Genomic DNA, 23,327 nt, shown 5'->3' with positions numbered 1-23,327 from the left:
CTTCTGTTCCCAAACCTCCCAGGTGACTGTGAAGAGAAACCCCCAGAAAAGAACCACTGTACTAAACGTACTATTTAAATGGCGGCAGTAAGGACAGGCAGCTTTCTGATCTTTCACCTCTGACAATATGACCTGTTCTCAGCTCAGACGGACTTCAAATGCACTATTCATTAGTAGGCTAAGCAAATCCGTGAAGTCAAGTGACTCATTCTCATTCTCATTTTGGGACAAGCAAGCTAAGACAAGCAAAATCACTTGCCCCAAAACACATAAGCTCCAATGCCAAGACTAAAATTAGTTCATTCCTTAAATGCAAGATTTACTGAGGCCTAATATGAGCTAGGCACAAGGTCTTAGAAGACATATGAATACATAAGAAGATGCAGGCACCACCTTCCCCAAAACAGGCAGTGGACCTTTGTCTCAGGTGGACAGGAAAGTAAGTAAGGTGCCACACATACACACCAATCTTTTTAGTGCCTCTGCCCTGAGAACTCTGATTCTCGAAGAACACTCTCCACAGGTCAGGGCAGCCCTGAAGCTTCTTTTCACCCCAGATCTCCAATACCAGTCAAACCGTTCTTTGCCTTGGCTACACGTCATAATCACATGGGGAGCTTTTAATACTACAGCTGCCACTCACCCTAGACTAAGTTAATGTCTCTGGGGAGGGGACTATGCACTGCTATTTTTAAAGCTTCCTAGGTGCTACTAATGTGTACCCACAGGTGAGAATCAATGCCTTAATCCCTCAAATTTACACATCTTAAAAGCCTCAATTTGAAGTCAACCCACATTAGTCCATGGGACAGCCAGGCCAGCACTGCAAACCTAGCAGGATGCAGAGAGCCCTCGGAAAAATCACGATGATACAGGTCAAAAACACAAGAGAGGCAAATTAAGAACTCTGGGAGCTCAGAGGGAAACATGACTTCCATTTGGGACACTCCAAAAATTCCTCAGTATAGCTCTCAAAAGCTGAACAGGGTGTCAAGATCAGAGACAAAAGCAACCCTAAGGAACTAACCTTGTAAAAAGGTTCACGTGGATGTCTTCCAAAAGAGCGTGAAGTTTAGTCTCAGCCTCATTATCAGCCACTGTCAGCTTTTCTCCAGTATCTCGTCTGACAGCTACAAACTGGCAGCTCTTCATGTCACGTGGCCCAACTTCAAGTCTGATGGGAACTCCCTAGAAAACAAAAAAGGCAGTTAAAATGACACATGCCTGTCTCTTCTTGAAGACACAGAATATTTCATGGCTCTATCTCCTACAAATCATAAAAACCCAAAAATCAAAGGCATAAGCAAACAATAAAAACAGCAGGCAATATTCCTGAGACACTACAGAAATCTCTTCCGATAAGAATGTATAAACCTAAGGAAAAAAATGTACCCCCAACTAGTTTTGAGGTCAGAGCTGAGAAACATGAAGGTTGTGCTGTCTAGATCAATATTCCTACCTCTTCTCCCACAAAAGCACGCACAGAAAGATGCATCTGTAGGGCATACAAGGTGGTAAATAGAGAGGACTTCTTGAACTTAAGGCTGCCCCAATTCGCTGATCAGTACACCTGGCTCACTCATTGTGATTCAATCAAGGCACAATGGTGTGGTTACGTCTTAGCTCCGGATACTCCAGCACGCAGCGTGAAGGGCTTGTTAAAGCAAGGATTGCTGGGCTCCGCTCCCTGAATTTCGCATTTCAGTAGGTCCAGGAATGGGGCCTAAAGATTCATATTTCTAACAAGTTCTCAAGTGAGGCTGGGACTGCACTCTGGGAACCATTCCCCTATTCCCTTTGGATTTTACAAGGAGCTTAAGGACTATATGCAAGTTTAAGCCCATGAATGTTCAACCCTTATGAATGCTCCAGGAGGGGAATTAAGACACAGAGAAACCTTATTTTTAGGATAAACAGTAAGTTTCCTAAACATTTAAACAGTAGGTCTTTTAAACATTTTTTTTTTGAGCAAATGATCCTCTAAAACTAATCTGGGATTTCAAATTTAAGTTAGTTTAGCTGATGGCAGTCTCCTAAATCAAAGTCAAAGGAAAATTTTAAATGTTATTCTTAAAAAAAAAAAGATTTATCTTTAAAGAAGATTTATTTTATTAAATAACGAATACCATAGAACAAATTATTGTATGCTAAGTATTGTTTTATTGTCTTCCTTTATTCACCTAATGTATGCATGTGTAACAGAGTTAAGTGCAATGAGATTTACAAGAGGAATAAGAAACAGATCCTGTCCTCAAGGAGCTTCATGTTCTGCCAGGTAAATACGGCATACACACAAATCATCAGTACAGAAAAGCACAAGTAGGAGACTATCCTCAGCTGAAAGAGAAGGAAAGTTACTAGAAGGTAAAAATTAATGAGTAATTTCATCAAAACTGAGGAACATTCTATAAAATAATTACCCTCTATCCACAAAAATGCCCATGTCGTGAATGACAAAGAAAGGCTAAGGAACTTCTCCTCAGTAACGGGAACTAAACTGACATGACAACTACCAGGACTAGGTCCTGTGCTGGATGAGAAGAGTAGCTCAGAGCAGGGTGTCCGTCAAAGCCTGAGTCGGGCGAGAGGGCATCTTGGCATGAGAATAACCTGGCACAGAGTAACAGAGGCCATGAGGGATAAGCAGGGCACTCACACAGGGGAGTGGGAGGCAACGACCAGAAAGATCATCTGAAGCCAAATCACAGCAGAAGCATATATTCTGCTGACCACTTTTTCTAAGTAAAATGTTATGGATTTACTCATAAGGGATTGTTTGGTTTGCTTCTTTTTCTTTTCAATAGCAACACAAAATTATCTTAGTCATCTAACACAGCAAAAAAAAAAGTAGTTAATTCACTCATTATTTTCCCCTTTCTACTTTCAAAATATGGGAAGAGGTATGAAGAAGTTGTGGCAGTCCCTGGGTTCTAGTCTGGTAACTAAACCATATACCCCAGTAATGAAACTGAGTCTCCCAATACATACACATCTCACCCCACCCCCAAACTGCCTGGTTGCACAAAGTTCATCACTATCAAATGAATACAAATCTAGATCTTCCGAAACTATTTTCTTTTCTCAGGAATTCTTGGACTGAATGGAGAGAAAATGGCATTAAGAAATGCCATGAGTACTTTTCACTAACTAGTGACCCTTCTCACTGTTCTTTAATCTTGGGCATCAAGTTTAGAATTTAGATGTTCTGTACTCTTTCCTGAGAACTGCAGACAAGGAAGCTGTAACAAAGCCGACTCACACCGAGTATCTCCTTCACAGTATAGGCTCATCAGGGTACTAAAAAGAAGACTGACAGTGACAAAGTCAAGTCAGTCCTAGAGGGAGAAGTGAAATGGAAGAGGAGGAAGACAGAAGGAAGAAATGTATATGGATGCCTTTTTCTCTCCTTTCAATCCAGCCAGTAACAGAGAATATGTTTCTCCTTTAACCTCTGGAACCTCAGGCAAGGACACAGGGGCTCAGACAAGCTGCTGCTGGCATCACACACTACTCTTTCTAAGTAAGCACAAAATACTGTAATTAAAGGGCAAGTACATGAGAAAACATTTATCTTTAAAGTCTTCATTAAAGGTAGGTGAGTAAGTAAAGGAAAAATGGATTACACAGAAGGGAAACAAAATCAGTACAACTAATAATTTTTAGCACAGAAGATTTACCTTAGGGGCCAATTAAAACAAACAGTTGTATAAATACCAGCAACTGTGGGAAGCCTGTATGTGTTCATACTGAATAATCCCAACGCTGCTGAGCCTCCATACTTGGAATCAGCTTGGAGCTGCAGGAGCACTACATCTTCTCTATCTCCTATCATGTGAGTTTAGAAATTCTGCTACTCTAGTAATATTCCCTTGCTAAAGCTTATGAAAAAAAACTAAATTCCAGAAGTTTGAAAAATGTTATTAAAAATATAGATCATCGGGGGTTGGGGGTGCCTGGGTAGCTCAGTGGGTTAAAGACTCTGCCTTTGGCCCAGGTCATGATCTCAGGGTCCTGGGATTAAGCCCCACATCGGGCTCTCTGCTTAGCAGGGAGCCTGCTTCCTCCTCTTTCTCTGCCTGCCTCTCTGCCTACTTGTAATCTCTGCCTGTCAAATAAATAAATAAACTCTTAAAAAAAAAAAAAGATCATCAGGACACCTGGGTGGCTCAGTCGGTTAAGCCGCTGCCTTCGGCTCGGGTCATGATCCCAGGGTCCTGGGATCGAGTCCCACATCGGGCTCCTTGTCCAACAAGGAACTCTGTCTCTGCCTTCCACTCTGCCTGCTTGTGCTCTCTCTGACAAATAAATAAATAAAATCTTTAAAAAAATAAAAAAATAAAAAATAAAAATATAGATCATCTACTAATGACAATATGCAATAAATGGAATTCATATTAAAAACATTAAATCAGAATTTAGCCTTGAATATACGAAATAAAGATCAACAAATGCGTGTGAAACAGTGTGGTGTGAAAAACCAAATATGGTATTACTTTCTGATGTTTTACTGATCAGCTGTTAACAATGACAGCTAGGTGGTGACCATGCATCATTACTCTAATAGTCTTACTGTTTAAACAGCGTACTTACTATATGAATTCCTGGTATAAACATTTTAGTGTAATAACCCTATGAAGTTTATTAATCATATACAAGGTCTTCAAGATCATTTTAATTTTAACATAATAAAAATAAGCTTCCAGAAAAAAGATCTTAAATTTAGCAAATATATAAACTTTACCACTATTACAAAGATCTGGACTTAATGAAAATTAAGTGAAAAAGAAAAAAATTCACAACTACCCAAGTAGAGAAAAGTAATGAGAAAGCCTTACATTTCATAGAAATCTATGTTAAAAAAAATCTAAACCCAAACTGGGAGTATGGAAGTAAAAGATGTAACTCAAGAATTTACCTTGAGCTCCCAGTGATTGAATTTCCAACCTGGAGAGTAGTTATCTCGCAAGTCAACTCTGACTCTAATATTAACACTGAGTAACCGCCTTCGATAATCATTGCATTTTGCAATCAGAGCCTCTCTGTCTTCTTCAGATAGCGCATTTGTAATGCCACAAGGAATAACCATCACCTAGAACCAGAGCAAAAGCACAAATTTAGGCAAAGAAACAGCATACAAAGTAATGTGGTCAGGCTGCCGCATGATACCCAGGAATCAAAACCTACTGGGGACTATGTAATTTTTAACACAGATCAACTTGTGTTTTTTTTTTTTTTTAAGTTTATTTATTTATTTGAGAGAGAGAGTGTGAGAGTGGAGAGCTCAGAGGGAGAGCAGACTCACTGCCAAGCAGGGAGCCCGATGAGAGACTCAATCCTGGGACTCCAGGATCATGACCTGAGCCGAAGGCAGTTGCTTAACCAACTGAGCCACCCAGGCGTCCCAACTTGTGTGATTTTTAATCTCCATGGAATGTCTACCAACCAGCTGCACATTACTTGTCTATGCCATGCATCTTCTTTGACTTACTATATCTCATTAAACTTATGAATCATTTCCAAAAAATGATCTCTAAAAAAGTTTTGTATAAAAAGCAGCTAAAAATTAAAAAAGCAAAAAACAGTAACAGAAATAATACACATAGTTACACAATACTAAGATCCAGACTGTATTTTATAGAAAGAGTGATAAACAGAAATACTTTCCTTACCTGAACACAAGCTACACGGGGTGGTAATACTAAGCCCATGTTGTCTCCATGAACCATGGTCATAACACCAATAGTTCGAGTGGTCAGGCCCCAGGAGTTCTGATAGGCAAATTGCTTCTCTCCTGGTGTCTTTGGATCTTCAAAAATAATTTCAAACATTCTGGAAAAATTCTGCCCTAAATGATGTGATGTTGCTCCCTAAAACAGAGAAATATAAGCATTAATTTTAGTAACTAATTATGCCTTTGTAAATGATTTCTGTAAGATCATACACCTTAAAATGTCACTAGACATGTTTTATGTTCCTTGACTTTTTTTTTGTATTAAGTTTTTACAGCATAAATCATACAAAAAAAGACCATGATTAGTCAAAAAAAGAAAAAAAAAGTACAGAAGTGTACTGCTGTCAGCAGCCCCTTTTGTAGGAATAACTTCAACTACAAACGTTAAAAAAGAATACATGCTTTGGTAATTCAGAATACAAACCTTCAATTAATTCACCTCAGAGATTTCTAAGAATGGAACAGATAAGCCTGAAATTATAACGTGGTCTGGAAAGCACACAAAATACACAGGTTTTTTTTTTTTGGAAAGAGTCTCCTTCTCTGGTGACAGAAGTCTATTGGACTGCCCACAGGCTATGCTTACAGTCACCCATGAACCCCATGCAGCATTCTGCTGGTACCTGGATGGCTCTTCCACTAGCGGATATAAACACTTCTAAGGTAGTTGTATAATCTCCTCCTGCAAATTTTTCCTTTTCAGTCTTTCTGCCTTTTACAACAGGAATTGCCAGGAGTTCTTCGTATACCTGAGCATACAAGTCAAGTATCTGCAAGACCTGTAACAACATTTTAAACATGAAAGTGTTCAAATTTATGGTGTATCTGTTTCTTACGGACCTATAAAGCTATACTATTTAAAACTAACTGTGGTGGGAAAAATAAACGGAACAATGAAAACCTTTTCTTATGGAAAGGTTAAAGCAGCCAGTGTGTATTTATTGAGGAAGACATTCAACAAAGTAATGTGGAAGAAGTTGAGTAACTTTTTAAAAATGTTCATAAATTTAGAATATAATTAAAAAAATGTTTATGAAAGATACAAATATATGTGTGTGTGTAACCAGATTACTGTGTGTGTGTGTGTGTGTGTGTGTGTGTGAGAGAGAGAGAGAGAGAAAGAGAGAGAGAGCCAGGATGAAAGTCTTCTGAAGAATAATTAATTTCACCCCGGGATTATAATTTCCTCCATACACGGAAGTCCAAAAATATTTTCACCTGAAAATTTAAAACAGCACATTTTCTAATAAAATTTCATTAAAGCAGTTTCTTAAGTCTGTGTACATCTGTATTAACTTGTGTCTTCTTCTTTTAACAGGTGGTACACAAATTTTAAGTAACAAAATAATTATATCAGGAAATTATCTTTTAAAGTTATTTTCAGATCAGATTAAATTTCAATTTAGAATTATTTATTAAATGATTATTATGTAAGCAGTAACACTGCATTACTTAGAGTTGGTGGAATAAAGCACAGCTTGGAGAAAGAAATGGAACATAATTAATATGGAAGACAACTTTTTATACCTCTTCTGCTGCTTCTTCAAAGGTAGCAAATGCACTGTGCCCTTCCTGCCAAAGGAATTCACGAGTGCGTAGGAAAGGCTGAGGATGTTTGAATTCCCAACGCTGGAAGAGGCAAGAACACAATTTGATCATTATGGAAAGCTTTTCCATTTTTATTAACAATTTAATGTGGCAAGTAACCAGAAATCATAATTGTAATCCATAACTGTGATTTAAAAAATGCTTCCATTCTCCCAATCCTTTGAATATAAAAATAAGGAAAAATAAAATGTGCTTCAAAAAAACAAAACAAAACAAAAAAAAACTGAGTAACTGAGTACGAAGAATAATGAAAGAACATAAAGAGTATGTACCTACCACCACATTACACCACTGATTGAGTCTGATGGGCAGGTCTCTGTGTGACTGCACCCACTTTGCATATGCAGGATACATGACTGAAAAGATACAAGAAAATACCGGTGGTTAGTCATTGAAGGTTTTTTTTCTTTGAAGGCTGGTAAGAGCTACACGAGTAACACAGTGAATAGAAGTTAAAATGCTGTGTTTGTGTAAATGCATTTCCAATGTCTGTAATGGTAAGTGAACGGTTACATTATTTTATAAAGTGGATTAGTCAAGGAAATAAATCTACCTAAACCTGACCTTATTTTGTGTTTTTCACATTGAAATTTACACTTCACATTTAATTTCACTGCTTTTCAGCGGTTTTATTTTCAAAAACACTAAGTGAAGCTTACAGCTACATCATGCTGTCTGTGAAGTTCTTCGCACCTATGATGCTGTTCAGTTCCCGCGTTCAATGCACAAAGTCGGTATCATGATCTTTGTACCCAAGATGAGGAATCTGAGCACAGAGAGGTTTAATAACTTGCTGAATCCAGCACAATTATCTGTTAGAACTAGAATTCAGATTAAATCTGTCCAATGCATCTATCCGGAGTATGAAAGCTATTGCCAAGAACTGTCAATTTAAGTGAAGGTGTCTGTCTTATCATGGTCTGCTCATGACTAGAATTACTAAACACTCTGGTGTCATTATTTCAATAATGCATCCTTACAATATTATACAAGAGTATCACCAGAAGTATGAAGTAAAGAGCAAAGACTCCTTCATTCTAAAGATGGATAATCACTTTGGAAAACAATGACAAACCTCAAAACCTCACCGAGACCTTTTTTTAACCTGCAAAATGGAGATTACAATCACTACCTCGACTTTTCTCACTCAGTAAGAATACAATATATAAATGAAATCACTTAGTAACCTATAAAAACCCTATTCAAATATAAATGTCATATTAATATGACTAACAAAATCTGTAAGAAAATATGGCATAAAACATCAGGGTTTGCAAACTTATCATCAATTCCAAGAATTAAAATTATTCCAAGAATAAGTCCTGTGAAGTTCTGAAAAATTACAGCAAATAAAAAATGATCAAAGTGTCTTTAAAACAACAAACTTTATTCTAGTAAAGAGCTCTGCAACGTTTACTGCACTGAGAATAAAATTCTACACAACTTCAGTATATATTCATCTTTATCAACATTTGTTAAACTGTGTTACTGTCAAGGAGTATCATCAATATCACAGAATCAACACTAAGGCAACTCTAAGAACCATCTCAGGCGTCCAGTGAGCACTTTCCTACGTCCCAAGACCCATCCTTACCTGTTTCACTAGTGGGACGAACAGCAATTGGTTCTGCCAACTCTGTTTTGCCAGATCTTGTAACCCAAGCAACCTAGTAAGATAAAATCATTTTCCATACATTTTTTTAAACAGCATTTCAGAGAAACAGCATCAATACAGGCAAATCTATTTCAATTTTTGCTACAGTAAGTAAAGCAAGTTAAATAATTGCTGCTGTTCCTGGTAAGAAAAGTAGATACATACTGTCCTTATAAATATTTAGCCAAAAGAAAGAGCCAGTTAGTCAATGTAACAAACAGAATCACAACCTTCCCTGAAGGTGCAAATATATATATATATATATATATATATATATATATATATATATATATATATTTAATGGCTTTTTAGTTCTCTAAATTGGTCTTGCCATCTAAATTCCTGTTCAAGTGTGAACTGAAAATATACTTTTCTAGTTTATGAGAGAAAACTGCAAAAGTAAAGCAAACTAACTTACCTCAGGGGCAAAGTCAGCAATATGAGTCTTCTCTTTCTCTAATGCACCTTGAGACACAAACATGGGGAAATAGCAGTTTTCAACACCAAGTTTCTTGATCTCAGCATCAAAAAAGTCCTTGATGGATTCCCAAATGGAATACGCCCAGGGACGAAGAATATAGCAGCCACTTACATCATAGTATTCAATCAGTTCTGACTTTGTGATGACCTTTTTAAAAGAAAAATATAGTCTTTGAAGCCTAAATTAAACCAAAATTATAATACAAGTGCCAAGTGAATGATAACCAAGCTTCAAATCTGGAGGCTTCCACCGTTGGTACATTCCCTTAATTTGTGTGTAAAATGGCCTTTTCTATAGTGAGAAACACCAACCCTAAAACCCTTAAGACTTGAATTCTAATCTTGCTTCTGCTGTTTACTATCTTTGTGACTTTGTATTAACCCCTTTACCTCGTCATTTAAGAAAAAAACAGAATAATGACTATCTCAAAGGGCTACTTCTTAATTCACTGCTTTATGTGAACATGCTCTGAAAACTTGACAGGTTAAATGGCTATACTATATATATATAATTCATGACTTCGTACATTACTTTGTGTCTGTACTTTAAGATCTAAATACAAAGTAGTCTTTGAGAAATTTAAAATATGAAAACAAACTGAGTGCATACTCACTTGAGAATACCAATCTGCAAGGTTTTCTTCTTTTTTTGCCTCTAGACCCAACCTGCAGATATGAAAAATAAAATATGAATCTCTTCATTCATCAACTGCTTTTAGGCTGAATGGAAACAAACTTCTGAAGTTCAAAACAGAATAGGTTTTCTTCAATATGAGTTATTTCCATATTTATCTCTCTTGTATATTCATTCCCAAGATAACACTGTTAACCTCTTAAGGAGGTGGTAAGATACTGCCCACAAAGAACTAGGAAAGTTAAGCTAGCAAAAGCTATGATTTTAATGCAGACATCTCTTTCTACAAAGTTCTTTATAAGGTAATGTATTCGTAATAAAAATAGTATTCACATAGAATTCTCTCACTAAAAAGAATCTTTTGCCAAAATCAATCCAGAAAACATTATAATTGGCATGATCGCTGCCCACTGAGAGTAACACGTAAAAAGTAATGAAAAATACGGCTGTGTGTATATGCGTGCATACATAGGTAGATATAATCCTTACATAGTCTACAAATTTTTCTTTTAATTGAAGTAAAAGCTGCAGAGACAGATGCAAAATAAGATAGATCTGCAATTAAAAAACTATTCTAGATGATGATCCTTTTCTTAAAATCAGTAATTATTCAAGAATTGTGGTCTTAGGATCCACACAGAAAAAAATTCCCCACCAGTCCTGTTTTACAGTTTACAAACAAGGCTTTATTGGCTTAAAATTTTTATGTATTTAAAGCTGACTTCTCCACTGTTTCACTTTGACTCGGCTCAACAAGATGTCTCTGTGAAACCTGGTCTTTTCACAAACATAAGTGAAAAGTGAGAAGTTCCTGTTCTGTCCTCTATTATTCTAGGATCTGTAAGTCTGATCACTCAGTCAAATGCATAAAAAACAACTGTTGTATTCTCTTGTTTAAGGAAACATTGCATGTATGATGTGAAAGTTAAGAGGCAGAATTTTAAAATCAGCTAAACAAATCTAAAACCAAAGATCTGGGGCACCTGGGTGGCTCAGTGGGTTAAAGCCTCTGCCTTTAGCTCGGGTCATGATCCCAGGGTCCTGGAATCGAGCCCCGCATCGGGCTCTCTGCTCAGCAGGGAGACTGCTTCCCTCCTCTCTCTCTGCCTACTTGTGATCTCTGTCTAATAAATAAATAAAATCTTTAAAAAAAAATAAAATCTCACAACAGCAGTTGCTAATGATAGCTTTTTCTTTTTACTAAGCCACCGAAGGAAGCTAGAATGAAGTCCACTCTAATTCTGTCCTGGGGATTATGGACAGAGGCATCACATTATTCATACAAAACTGGAACATACTAAAACATCACCTATTCCACTGTTTTGTCTTTTAAACAGCTTTGTTCCATACCTACCCTACCAAACTCAAAATCCTACCAAGAAGGAAGCTGTCATTTAGTCACCATGAAAGATTTTCATCTGAAAAATTTGCTTAAGGTGTAAGACAATGAGTATTGTCAGGCTACCAACTGTGTTAAATGGAAGGAAAGAGGGAACATTTATACATATTTGTTCTCACTCGTGTAGCCAAATGAAGATCTCTCAGTGGTTACGGAAGAAACTAGTTGTGGTTACCAATTCAAGATGGCGCAAGGAGAAACTGGGAAGATGGGATATAAGCATAGGAGTGAGACTTCACCGAACTTCTCTGAGAGTCCTGAACTAAGCAGACGAACTTGTTACCTAAATAAACAGCATCCTCCAACTTCACTTGACAGTCAAACTAACCAAAATCTGTTTTTTAAAAAAATAATTCTGGAAAAAAAAATAATAATAATTCTGGGGTTGAATTCCTTCACAACGGCTCCACTTGGAATGCAGCTTCCACGTTCCATTACCTGGTCTGTTTCTTAGGCCCCTGCCCTTCTCCCGCTCCACTGGACGACAGTCCACTTCCTTGGCTTTTAAAGGAGTCTTTCTTTTGGCCATCACTTTGCTTCTGAGGCTTATTCTGCTTTTCAGACTTATTTTCTTTTTCTTTCTTTTTCTTATCTTTGTCCTCAGCCCCAGTGGCAGAGACAGGCTTATACTCGACCCCCGTCAGAGATTTGTATTGTGCTTTCAGCTGAAGGAGTTCTTGTACAGCTGAATCTACCTGATCCTTCAGTTTAACAAAAGAGGAAAAGAAAAGACAATATTTAATTCAAATCATTGTCTAAGCACCAATGACCAAAGCTTCCTAAGCAGATTTGAAAACATAAGTGAAGGCAGAAGCGAATGTGGTAAAAATAGAGAATATTAAATATACTAACGACTGGAAACAAAAAAATACAACAAACAGGGACAGAATTATACAAAAGAGGGACTGAAAAAAACAGTACTATAACTGCACTGTCTGAACGGGAGCCACTGGCCACATTTGGCTATTTAAATTCAAGAAAATAAGAGACTCTTAATCTCACAAAACAAACTGAGGGTTGCTGGGGCGTGGCAGGGGTAGGGATAGGGTGGTTGGGGTATGGACATTGGGGAGGGTATGTGCTATGATGAGTGCTGTGAAGTGTGTAAGCCTGATGATTCACAGACCTGTACCCCTGGGGCTAATAATACATTATATGTTAATAAAAATAATATTAAAAAATTAAATTAAATTAAATTAAAAACTCAGTTACTCAGTCACAACATTTCAAGTCTTCAGTGGTGACATGTAGCTAGTGACCGCGGGACGGGACAGAACTGCTACAGAACACTTCCACTGTCACAGGAAGTTCTATCAGGAAGCTCTAGTATAACATGTATCCCACCGCAATTTAAGTTAGGATTCATTACACTACATTCGTTCAACATTTCATAATCACAAAGATGACAGCAACCAAGTTTCTACATTACTGGTTAAACTTTAAAACCTGTGATGACATACTGTTTTCCATTCACAAATCTGTACCCAAAAAATCCTACTCCTGTGAAGAAAATAATTAGCACAGACTATACCAGAGCTCAAAATAACACTTGCATTCGAGACTGACTCAGCTCCAGGAGAATGAGTAAAACAAAGAGCATGCACCAAGGGCCTACGGTGAGCCAGGCACTGTTGGAGTCCAAGTCCTTATTCTCTAGGGTCTCACAGCAGAGAAAGAAACAGACTATTTAACTAACAACTAAAACACAGTGTTTAAGTACAATGTCAGAGAAGGTAGAGTCTTATGAGAATGTCTGGTCAAACACAGACGGGGAGAGAAGCAATCAGTGAAGACTTCTCTAATACCCAAGACAAAGGTGGAGAACTGAAACATATGAGCAGAACTCAGATTTGATTGGCCAGAAAGTGTTCTGGGAAAGGAAAGTAGCCTGTAATGTGAAACACAAAAATACAAACAGAATACCACACTAACCTTAGAGGCCTTTTCAGCTTTAAGCTTTCGAACAACTTCTCCTTGAGAAGCTACTTTGTCAAAAAGTACTTTGGCTTCTGCTGTTTCTGGACTGCTATGCTCAGAGCTGTTGCTTGAGTCTGAACTTTGAGATAATGGAGGCTGACCGGGAATGTACTCCTTTCCAGTTTTTTCTTTATACTGAGCTTTCAGGGAGAGTAAGCATTCTACGGCTTCATTTATTTTAGCCTGAGATAAAAGACAAAAAACAATTATTTAAAACTTCAAAATTTCTGAAATTTTCAATGATTATCAAAAATCATTAATTACCACCAAGGTATTTCTATAAATAACCATCGTGGAGAAACCCAAGCAACAAAGGAGTTCAATTATGAAATAAGAGATCAAAGTTAAAAAAAAAAGTTAAAAATATAAACATTATAATCCTATATACAAACCATAAAAATAAACATAAACACATATACACATAGTACTGTAACTTCGCATTTTACATATGTAAACAGACAAATAAATAATAGGATATCCAAGCAAACTGGCATTGTCCAAGCCCTGTGTCTATAAATAGGGGAGTCAGAAATTTAAAAATCAGAATAAAGATCAGCTCAATGGCTTTGCTATACAAACCTTACTTTCATTATCCTACTAAACAAACACTAAATACAGCACAAAACAAACAAACCACAGTTTGGGCCTAACTAAAGAACAGTTAACATTATTCTTTTAAAAATTTAAAATAAAACGAGAAGGTATATTGAGTTTGTGTGTGTGTGTGTGTGTGTGTTTAAAGATTTATTTATTTGAGAGAGAGAGAGAGAGAGAGAGACACTGTGTGTGAGCAGGGGGAGGGGCAGAAGGAGAGAGGGAGGTAGAGAAGCAGACTCCCTGCTCAGCGTGGTGCTCACAAGGGATGGATCTCATGACCCTAAGATCCTGACCCGAGCTGAAAGCAAGAGTCATACACTTAACCGAGATACCCAGGCGCTCCAGTACACTGCGGTTTTAATTAGACATTAATGTATACACATCATCCTCTGATACTTCAATGTAATCATAATGAAAAATAATGAAATGAGATGCTTATGATTCTAGCAGAGAAGGACAACAATGCAGGCAAAGGACACAGGCTGGACACTTTACCTGAATGGCAGTACTATCTACACCACTGAAAAGCCATCTCACCAATCAGAGAGAAAAAGTACCTCTCAATTACCCTAGTTTCCAAGTTTCATTGCTGCATTGTAACAGCGCTCCAAACATCTAAGAGCAACGCAACAGAGGCCAGGAAGAATACTACAGTGGGGGTCCGAGGAGTGTGGAAGCACTGGTAGACCTTCTAAGAATTTGCATCTATGGACCAACAAGTAACATTTCCTTGTTTCGATAATTTATGATACAATGTGTTTTGCTGCCTACAGAAGTAGAGTCTGTCACCCCAGGTACCACACAGGAATAAATATAAGAGGAGAAATCACACAAAGAGAAGCAGGAAGCTTGCCTGATTTGTACCCCTGACCTCTTATTTACACTGCCTTTAGAATTAAAAGCATTTTCACAACATATTCCTTTCAACTCCTAAGGAATGACACAATTAATCAGAACTATAAGAATCAAGGAAAAATAAACTTCCATCAGCTAAAAGAAAGAAAATGGAAAGAAAGTTAAGGGACTTTCCTGCAACTATTTCTACAAAAAGAGGCCTTTGAAAGAATTTCCATTTTAACCTGTAAGCAAGTGCTGACCAGAATCTGAAGTCAGGTGACACACAGTTCAGGAAGAAAAAAACCTTTGGCAAGATTACAATTCAAGATGTTATAAAGAAGAAAATTAAAATGGACAAATCACTTTACTACTAAATTATCATTTAAAATTATATATACTTATATTTTCTCCAACTGAGAAATGGAACATTGTGATAACTAAGTTATCTATTCAGGTTATTTTTCAAAACAGTGAAACAATACTGCTCTCTATGCAGTCTTCTCTGATGATTTAGAAGGTATCTAAAGAGTCTTGAATTAGAATTAGCATTATCAATACAAAAAAACCCATCACTATTATTTTATGGCCCATTTATGTACTCTATGCTGGACACTATGCTAAGAGCTTTACATGGATCATTTTATTTTTCAAAACAACCCTGACTCACTGTATAGAAAAGGTATAGCTTAGAAATGAGATGAAGCACATTACCCAGAGCTACACAGTAAGCGGTAGAAGAGCCAGGATTTAATCTAGGGTTTATTCTAGAGTCTGTGATCAACTCCTGCTAACATGCCATGAGAACTGCATTTTCAAAAGAGGTCTTTGATTCTTACTTAACGTCCCGTCGAACAAGGAAAAAATAATCTCTTTTAATACTCTAGTTTTCTGGAATAAAAGACATTCACAAAGAAAAACTGGATGGTATTACTAGATAAAAGATTAAACAGCAGAAGCCTACAAGCAGATGCTGACAAATTTTAAGTTCTTGTTTGTTTTTTTTTAAGATTTTATTTATTTGACAGGTCACAAGTAGGCAGAGAGGCAGGCAGAGGGGGAGAGGGAAGCAGGCTCCCTGCTGAGCAGGGAGCCTGATGTGGGGCTGGATCCCCCAGGACCCTGAGAGCATGACCAGAGATGAAGGCAGACACTTAACCCACTGAGCCACCCAGGCGCCCCTATTTATTTTTTAAAGAGTTTATTTATTTGACAGAGATCACAAGTAGGCAGAGAGGCAGGCGGGGGCGAGGGGGGGGCAGGCAGGCTCCCCGCTGACCAGAGAGCCCAATACGGGCTCAATCCCAGGACCCTGAGATCATGACCGAGCCGAAGGCAGAGGCTTAACCCACTGAGCCACCCAGGTGCCCCAAATTTTAAGTTCTTAATGGACAAAACTGTTCTAAACATATCTAACATAGCCTATACAATATGAAAAGATTTCAATAAATAATTGTTGATGCAGATGAGTGAGGAAGGAAACAGCCTATCAAAAAACCACTTCTGTGAGAGTTTAAAATTGGAATTTGAGAAAGTACACATAACCTGGGAACCGGACTGAGGATGGCAGAGAACTCAACTGGTTACACGCAGAACAAGTGCCCAACTGCTATTTATGCAGCACACACTAGATGGAAACATTTCTCCATGGAGAAGGAAAGAACTTTAAGGAGAAAAACCTAAACAATACCATTTTAAATGTAAGAACAGAAAGGCCAGAGAACCTCAATTATCAATGAAAACAGCTTTTTAAAAAAATCTGTATTTCCGACTTCATCTATTTTCCCCAATTCTATGGATATTCTCCCACCTTTTGCTCCTTTTTAACTTATCCCAGAGAGGGACACCTGCACACATAAGGATGACCATTCCCCATGACATTCTCACTCAGTGGGGATGGGAGATGAGTAACAATCCAAAGAGGGAATTCTCCCAAGTTGGGGACAGAGAGTAATGAAGCTTGTATCATATAAAAAAGTCAGCTAGGGGCACCTGGGTGGCTCAGTGGGTTAAAGCCTCTGCCTTCGGCTCAGGTCATGATCCCAGGGTCCTGGGATCGAGCCCCGCATCAGGCTCTCTGCTGAGCGGGGAGCCTGCTTTCCCCCTCTCTCTCTGCCTGCCTCTCTGCCTACTTGTGATCTCCATCTGTCAAATAAATAAAATCTTAAAAAAAAAAAAAAAAGTCGGCTAGGAGATTTAGTAAACTAAAAGTTCACAGGTTTTCAAAACAAGGTGTTTGGGGGTTTTACTAAGTCAACTGGTCAGAAATCTTTCTTCAGCTTAAATGCCTAATCCTGTACAGCACAGCCCAATCCTGAACCTCAGTCCCAGGAGCCAGTCCAGCACAACAGAGCGCCCGGACTCTGGAGTCATTCTGAGTTGGAACATCTGCTCTTCCATTTCCGAGTTCAGCTACGGGTTCATTTACCTAGATCACAATGCATCCGCTACTTTTCCCTGACACCAGTCGATACAAATTCCTCAGATTTTCCTAGAAGATCCCTAAGCTGTAGTCAGTCTTGTGAAATAGCTTGTCTTACAAGGTGGATGGATTTATACCTTCTCAGAGCAAAAGCAAGCTTGAGTTAAACACCAAATACAGATATAGCAGAAACTCGTTTCACACAAATTCCAAACAAGAAGCTCAAAATCTGTTAAGGGAAAGGATCGGTTTGTGTCTTCTGATTTTCTCCCCCCTGCAATCTTTATTTTTTGGCCTTAGAATCAAGGGTATTTGATGTGGAGGTGAGGGGCAGTGGTTTTCTAGAACAGCCTATTTACCAAAGAGGTGTAACAACGTGTTTCCTCTCCTGATAAGCTATGATTTGGATTTTCAAAATCAAAAACAATGGTGTAAAATATAAAGGGGCAAAGATTGGCAGAATATTTAAGCTGAATTATTGAGGGCATTAAACACAACATGCCACAAATCAAATGCTCCAACTGCAGAAGTACGGTGACCAGCACCCAGGCACACAGATGGACTATGACACAAAGAGGCTGCTAATGCCAGGACGGAACAACTGTGAATTACTGTTTCTATTTAACATAATAATCATTTGATTTTGCTGCCATTTATTACTTCAATTAAGAAAAGTCATTACTACAGATGTCTTTAAGTCTCTGTCCTATGGGGATAGGTCAGCTGACTTTTCCAAAAAAGGGCCAGGGTCTTGTAAAAAATATTGTAGGCTTTGTGAGTCTAATTACACAACTCAGCAGTTACAGCACAAAAAGAGCCTTAGATAATACGTAAACTATGAAGTGTGGTTGTATCCCAGTAAAATTTCACTTACAAAACACAGGGGCAGACCACGGTTTGGCAAACCCGGTCCCAGAATTTGAAGTGTTATATTCCATAAAACCCTTAATTTACCATTTTTTGACTCCCATTTCAAGAAAGCAATACTAAAATTTCAAGTTAAACTGTACTCACTTAGATTTCAAATCAGAGAAATGTGTTCAAAATCAAAGTTTTATTTTTTGAAGCCATAACTTTCAAACTTTAAAAGTTAGTATTTCAAATCTGAAAAGTGACTTCAATTTTTAAAGTAACTCAGCATTCAGAATTATTTTATCTTTGGTGTATTCTCAGATAAGCAACTCCCAACTCTATCTGCCTGATCCACTGTTTTGCAACAACCTACTGAGCAAGAGAAAAAGGAAAGAGGAGCAGAAGAAGGTGGACGTGAAGGAGAAACCGAAGGCAGACCGCCAAGTTTTCACTCCTCGCCCGTCTTTGCTTATAGTCCGCCTCTATGCTCAGAAGTTCCTACACAGAATTACTATCTGATCCTGAAGCAGGAGGGAGGCAGGGAGAAGGACAGAAGAATGGACAAATAGAGAAGGAAAAAATCTAATCAAAGCCTGTAACTATAAATGCTCAGCTGATGACCTTCTTTACAACTGAACATGACATAAAAGAACTACTTGTAGGAAATACAACGGTTAAGAGGTTTAGATAAATCATTAATATAAAATAAGCACAGACTTGTTTAATAAATTAATAACTTGTTTAATAAATTAATAAACTACTAAAAACACAACCCTCTGGTGTTCATAATAGAATGCCCCACTGCCATCATCTCCAATGAGAAATAACCTGGGAATCTGACTGCAAAATTGGAATCTAGGCTTTGTAAACTTAAGAAAATTACTTTCATATTCAGTTTCTCACTGGCTACTAAAACCAACAAATATAAAAAGAAGTACTGAGTGCCTGGGTGGCTTAATCAGTTAAGCGTCTGCCTTCAGCTTGGGCCATGACCTCAGGGTCTTGGGATCGAACCCCACTTTGGGCTCCATGCTCAGCGGGGAGTCAGCTTCTCCCTCTCTCTCCCTCTGTGCTCTCTAATAAATAAATAAAATCCTAAAAAAATTATTATTTGAACATTACTGGACACGGCTATTGTGAGGATTAAATGCAAAAATAGTAACAGTGTATAGTACACGGTGCCAGATGTAGTTTAAAAAATACTTCTGTTCCTGGTCACTGGGTTGATTCTCTAGAACAGGAGAGAGCACTATTTACTACTCTCAGCATTCAGAGAAGAAACAAAATGTAAGCAATATTCTGAAACACAGATATGGTACACTGTAGGCATTTTGTAAATGTAGGTTGAAGTCAGACTCACTTCAGTATCACATTTATCATGATCAAACAGTACCTAATAAAAGTAGCTGCCTAATGACCAAAGAAATGTTGATTTTTTAACCCATCAGCTGACTTTTCATAAGCTTGACCATGCTATTCCAGGGAAGTAGGATATAATCCACTAACCCAATGAGACGGGAGGTGTAGTTGGCCGCTGCTCTGAGTGTAATGGCTGCTGCTGTTAGTACCTCACACATAATTTCAGCACAGAATCTCAATGTATCCTACTCAGAATGAAGGAATTTAAAGACCAAAGCCCTTCCCCTCAAATAAAAAGGGTCCATAGCTTGTGTCTGATCTACAGAGTGAAAAATACTCTTAATCTTGCCAAAGGACAGGAAATATCAAGGATTTACATCCTAAGCTGCAGGCTTTATTCCTAGAAGCAGAGCTATTTGAAGATCATAACAGCTCTGCAGGACTTCCAACAGGCTCACTAAAGAGAAAAAAGATTTCTCCACACCGCACAAGGGAGAGAAAAATATTAACTTCTGGAATAAAACCCCCAAATCCCCCCAAAGCATGCTCTCTCTTCAACAGAGGTCAAATGTCCATGAAAGAAAGAATCTTGGGGGCACAGTTCCCAGTCAGATGCCTAGCAACTTGTTAATGAGATGAGGAAATTGTAACCTCTTACTCCATTCGTCTCCAACCAAAGCCCAGGATGCTGAAGGGACAGTAGATCCCCTGAAAAGAACAAATCTCCCCTAGTCACTGAAGTCAAGTCCAAGGGTTCACCATACCGCTCTGTGTTCATGTCAGCCCAGAGTCTGTAATTTTTGGAAGCCTGTGAGTGACTGAATTATATCCAGTTACAGCATTATCCATTTGGTCATGTTTTAGAACTACACTACTGTTTGAACAGTACTGTACATCTTGTTTATTAAATATGACCATTCTCAGGAAGCCTGGGTGGCTCAGTTGGTGAAGGTCTGACTCTTGGTTCCAGGCTCAGGTCATGATTTCAGGGTTGTGGGGTTGAGCCCCACACGAGGCTCTGAGTTCAGCGGGAATCTGCTTGTCCCTGTCCCTCCCCCACTGCCTCTGTCCCACCATGCGTGCTCTTTCTCTAAAATACATAAATAAAAACTTCAAAATTTAAAAAAATATATATATGACCTTTATCACAGATGCTATTCCTCTTGTCTCTTACAACAATCAATCCTGTTCCACGCTCTGTGTGCTAAATGTTTGGCATAAAGACATAATTAAGACAAGAATAAAATCTATACTTTAGTTAAAAATTCGTATCACTTGAGGGTTCCCCTACGAAGACCTGGAAATGGTCACTGGTCAAAAATGTCCTGACGACCTATTACTCTTTGAATATACCTTGAACCCTCACACCTCCCTGTCCCTCCCGCTGCTTGCCTTCCATACCGGGCCCCAGGCCAGCAGCACCAGCTTCTCCTAGACGACTTTTTACAAATGCGTATTCTCTCTATATTCCAGACTTACTGAAGAAGAAGTTCAAGAGGTAGGACCCTGAAATCTGTGTTTTGGCAAAGCTCTCTAGTAATCCTGATGTAAAATGAAGCTGAGAACCATGGATCTCCACTTACACCTTCTCTGAATTTTGTTCACACATAAAGGGCTTCCTCTATCTCAGGACTACTTTAAATATCCTTTATGAACAGTTTCCTCCTTCTCTGCCACTTACAACCACAAGTGCTTCTGAGAACAATTTACACATCACACAGGACACGATTATAGTCCATCACGTGGATCACAGTATGCGTATCTCCTCCCTGACACCCACTCCCACACTAGATGGTGAGCTGCTTGTATTTTCAGAGCTTGGCACATAGCAGATATCAGTAATGATGGATTGCTCTGCCAAGATATTCAAGCAGTCTATAAACAGTATGTCTTAAAAGATGAGACTACAGCCACCCTAAACCGGCTGAATTCACGAGCTCCCTCCCAGTGTTGCCTTGCCCTGTTCCAGCATACTGACCTTGGGGGCTTTTTCAGCTTTCAGTTTCCGAACCACCTCCCCTTGTGCAGCGACTTCATCGTAGAGAGATTTACTTTCCATAACACTCCCTGATGACCCAGAGGAAACATTCTGTACTACCACTGCAGGAGGGTTTCCAGGTTTATATTCCTGGCCAGTTTTCTCCTTATACTCAGCTTTCAAAGCCAAAAGCTGTTTTACAGCTGCATCTATATCTTCCTTTGCTGCTTTCTTGGCTTTTAATTCACGAACCACATCCCCTTGAGCAGCCACTCTGTTGTAAAAGACCAAGGAATCCTCAGACGAAGCACAGGTATTATCCAAAGGACCTGGTCTTTCCTTAAGAGGAGTAGTCGGCTACAGAGGCAGAAAACCAAAAGAGAAAAAATTAATTCATGTTAAATGTCTTCTCACAAAATTGTTATCAAACTAACTGTCATACAACATTTCATGCTAAAAACTAAATTTTGATCCCTTAAAAAGGTTAAGTAAATAATCTCAATCCTAAAAATTTATCCTAATGAAAAATGACAGAAGTAAACAAACATAGAGGTACATGGTTATATGTACTAAAGCATTTTTATCAGAGTAAAAAACTGAAAATCAGCTAAATCCTTACCATTAGTAGATTAAAGAAATTATGACACATCCAAAAGATCTGAGAATAAATCATTGTTTCACCACATACTAGCTGTGCGACCTTAAATTAGTTCCATAAGCTGTTTCTGGTTTTAACTATAAAAGAAAAGTAACTATATTGAACCCATCAATGTGATGGGAAAATAAAAGGTAATAAATCTGCTTAAAGCTTTTAGTTACAAATGCTCGGAAAAAGTATCAATAAGTTTCAAGAATTATTAATTTTTTAAGAGATAATATCTAGATTGATGACAAAGCAAGACCTCCATAAAGTACTGTGATACAATTTTAACTCCTTACTATGGAACAATTCCATAGTATAAAATTACATATTTTGTATAAAATTATATATTTCCAGGCATCTGATTATATACAGATATATGCAATAAACCTAGAGATACGTAAACTAAAATGATCTCTGGGTAGTGAGTAACTATGCTATTTTTTATTCTCAATGTCACGCTTTCCTTCTGCCTAGAAAGCTTTCCACTCTACTCAAATGCTTCCAAATTTAAAATCCAGCTCACATCATACCTTCCCCATGATTTTTTTCATTAATGGTCTTCTGCTTAATCCATATTCATGAGTCACGTATATTAACTCCAGAATGTTTTATCTCTACTTGAACTGTCCCGATCCCAGACCCAGCACTCTGAACTGTCTTTCAGATATCTTGACCTGAATAGCTAAGGAGCATGTCAAGCTACATCAGAGTTGCATTTTACATAGGGGTTAGATTCTAAAGGAAACATGTAAGTCAAAAACCACATAGGGGGCACCTGGGTGGATCAGTTGGTTAAGCCTCTGCCTTTGGCTCAGGTCATGATCTCAGAGTCCTGGGATGTGGGGCCTGCATAGGGCTCTTTGCTCAGCGGGGAGCCTGCTTCCCCCTCTCTCTCTCTGCCTGCCTCTCTGCCTACTTGTGATCTCTGTCAAATAAATAAATAAAATATTAAAAAAAAAAACAAACCATATAGGTTTGCTAGCTCACTTGGTAGAGCATGTAACCCTTAGTCTCAGAATTGTGAGTTTAAACCCCATACTGAGTGTAGAGATTATTAAAAAATAAGTAAATAAAATCTTTTTAAAAAACCCACATATACTCGAAATTACTCCCTTAAACTATACAACCATAAATGTTAATATGCACATATAAATGCAAA

General features: G+C 38.1%; 1 protein-coding gene across 1 annotated transcript in view; it reads right to left on the bottom strand.

Annotated features, from left to right (window-relative positions):
- EPRS1 (glutamyl-prolyl-tRNA synthetase 1) overlaps positions 1–23,327 on the bottom strand; it is a 66,061-nt gene that overhangs the window by 5,847 nt on the left and 36,887 nt on the right. Inside the window, exons 18-29 of the mRNA XM_080824021.1 lie at positions 21,526–21,882; positions 13,439–13,666; positions 11,945–12,207; positions 10,088–10,139; positions 9,412–9,621; positions 8,934–9,006; positions 7,616–7,695; positions 7,259–7,360; positions 6,355–6,510; positions 5,670–5,867; positions 4,916–5,089; positions 1,028–1,188 (exon numbers count right to left, since the gene is read on the bottom strand). Of these exons, the coding sequence (XP_080680147.1) occupies positions 1,028–1,188; positions 4,916–5,089; positions 5,670–5,867; positions 6,355–6,510; positions 7,259–7,360; positions 7,616–7,695; positions 8,934–9,006; positions 9,412–9,621; positions 10,088–10,139; positions 11,945–12,207; positions 13,439–13,666; positions 21,526–21,882 (2,054 nt within the window). The remainder of the gene's footprint in view (positions 1–1,027; positions 1,189–4,915; positions 5,090–5,669; positions 5,868–6,354; positions 6,511–7,258; positions 7,361–7,615; positions 7,696–8,933; positions 9,007–9,411; positions 9,622–10,087; positions 10,140–11,944; positions 12,208–13,438; positions 13,667–21,525; positions 21,883–23,327) is intronic.

This window comes from Martes martes (assembly GCF_963455335.1).
Source record: "Martes martes genome assembly, chromosome: 15".
NCBI lineage: Eukaryota > Metazoa > Chordata > Mammalia > Carnivora > Mustelidae > Martes > Martes martes.
The sequence above is the reverse complement of the archived record's forward strand: the minus strand, read 5'-3'. Positions and strand labels throughout refer to the sequence as shown.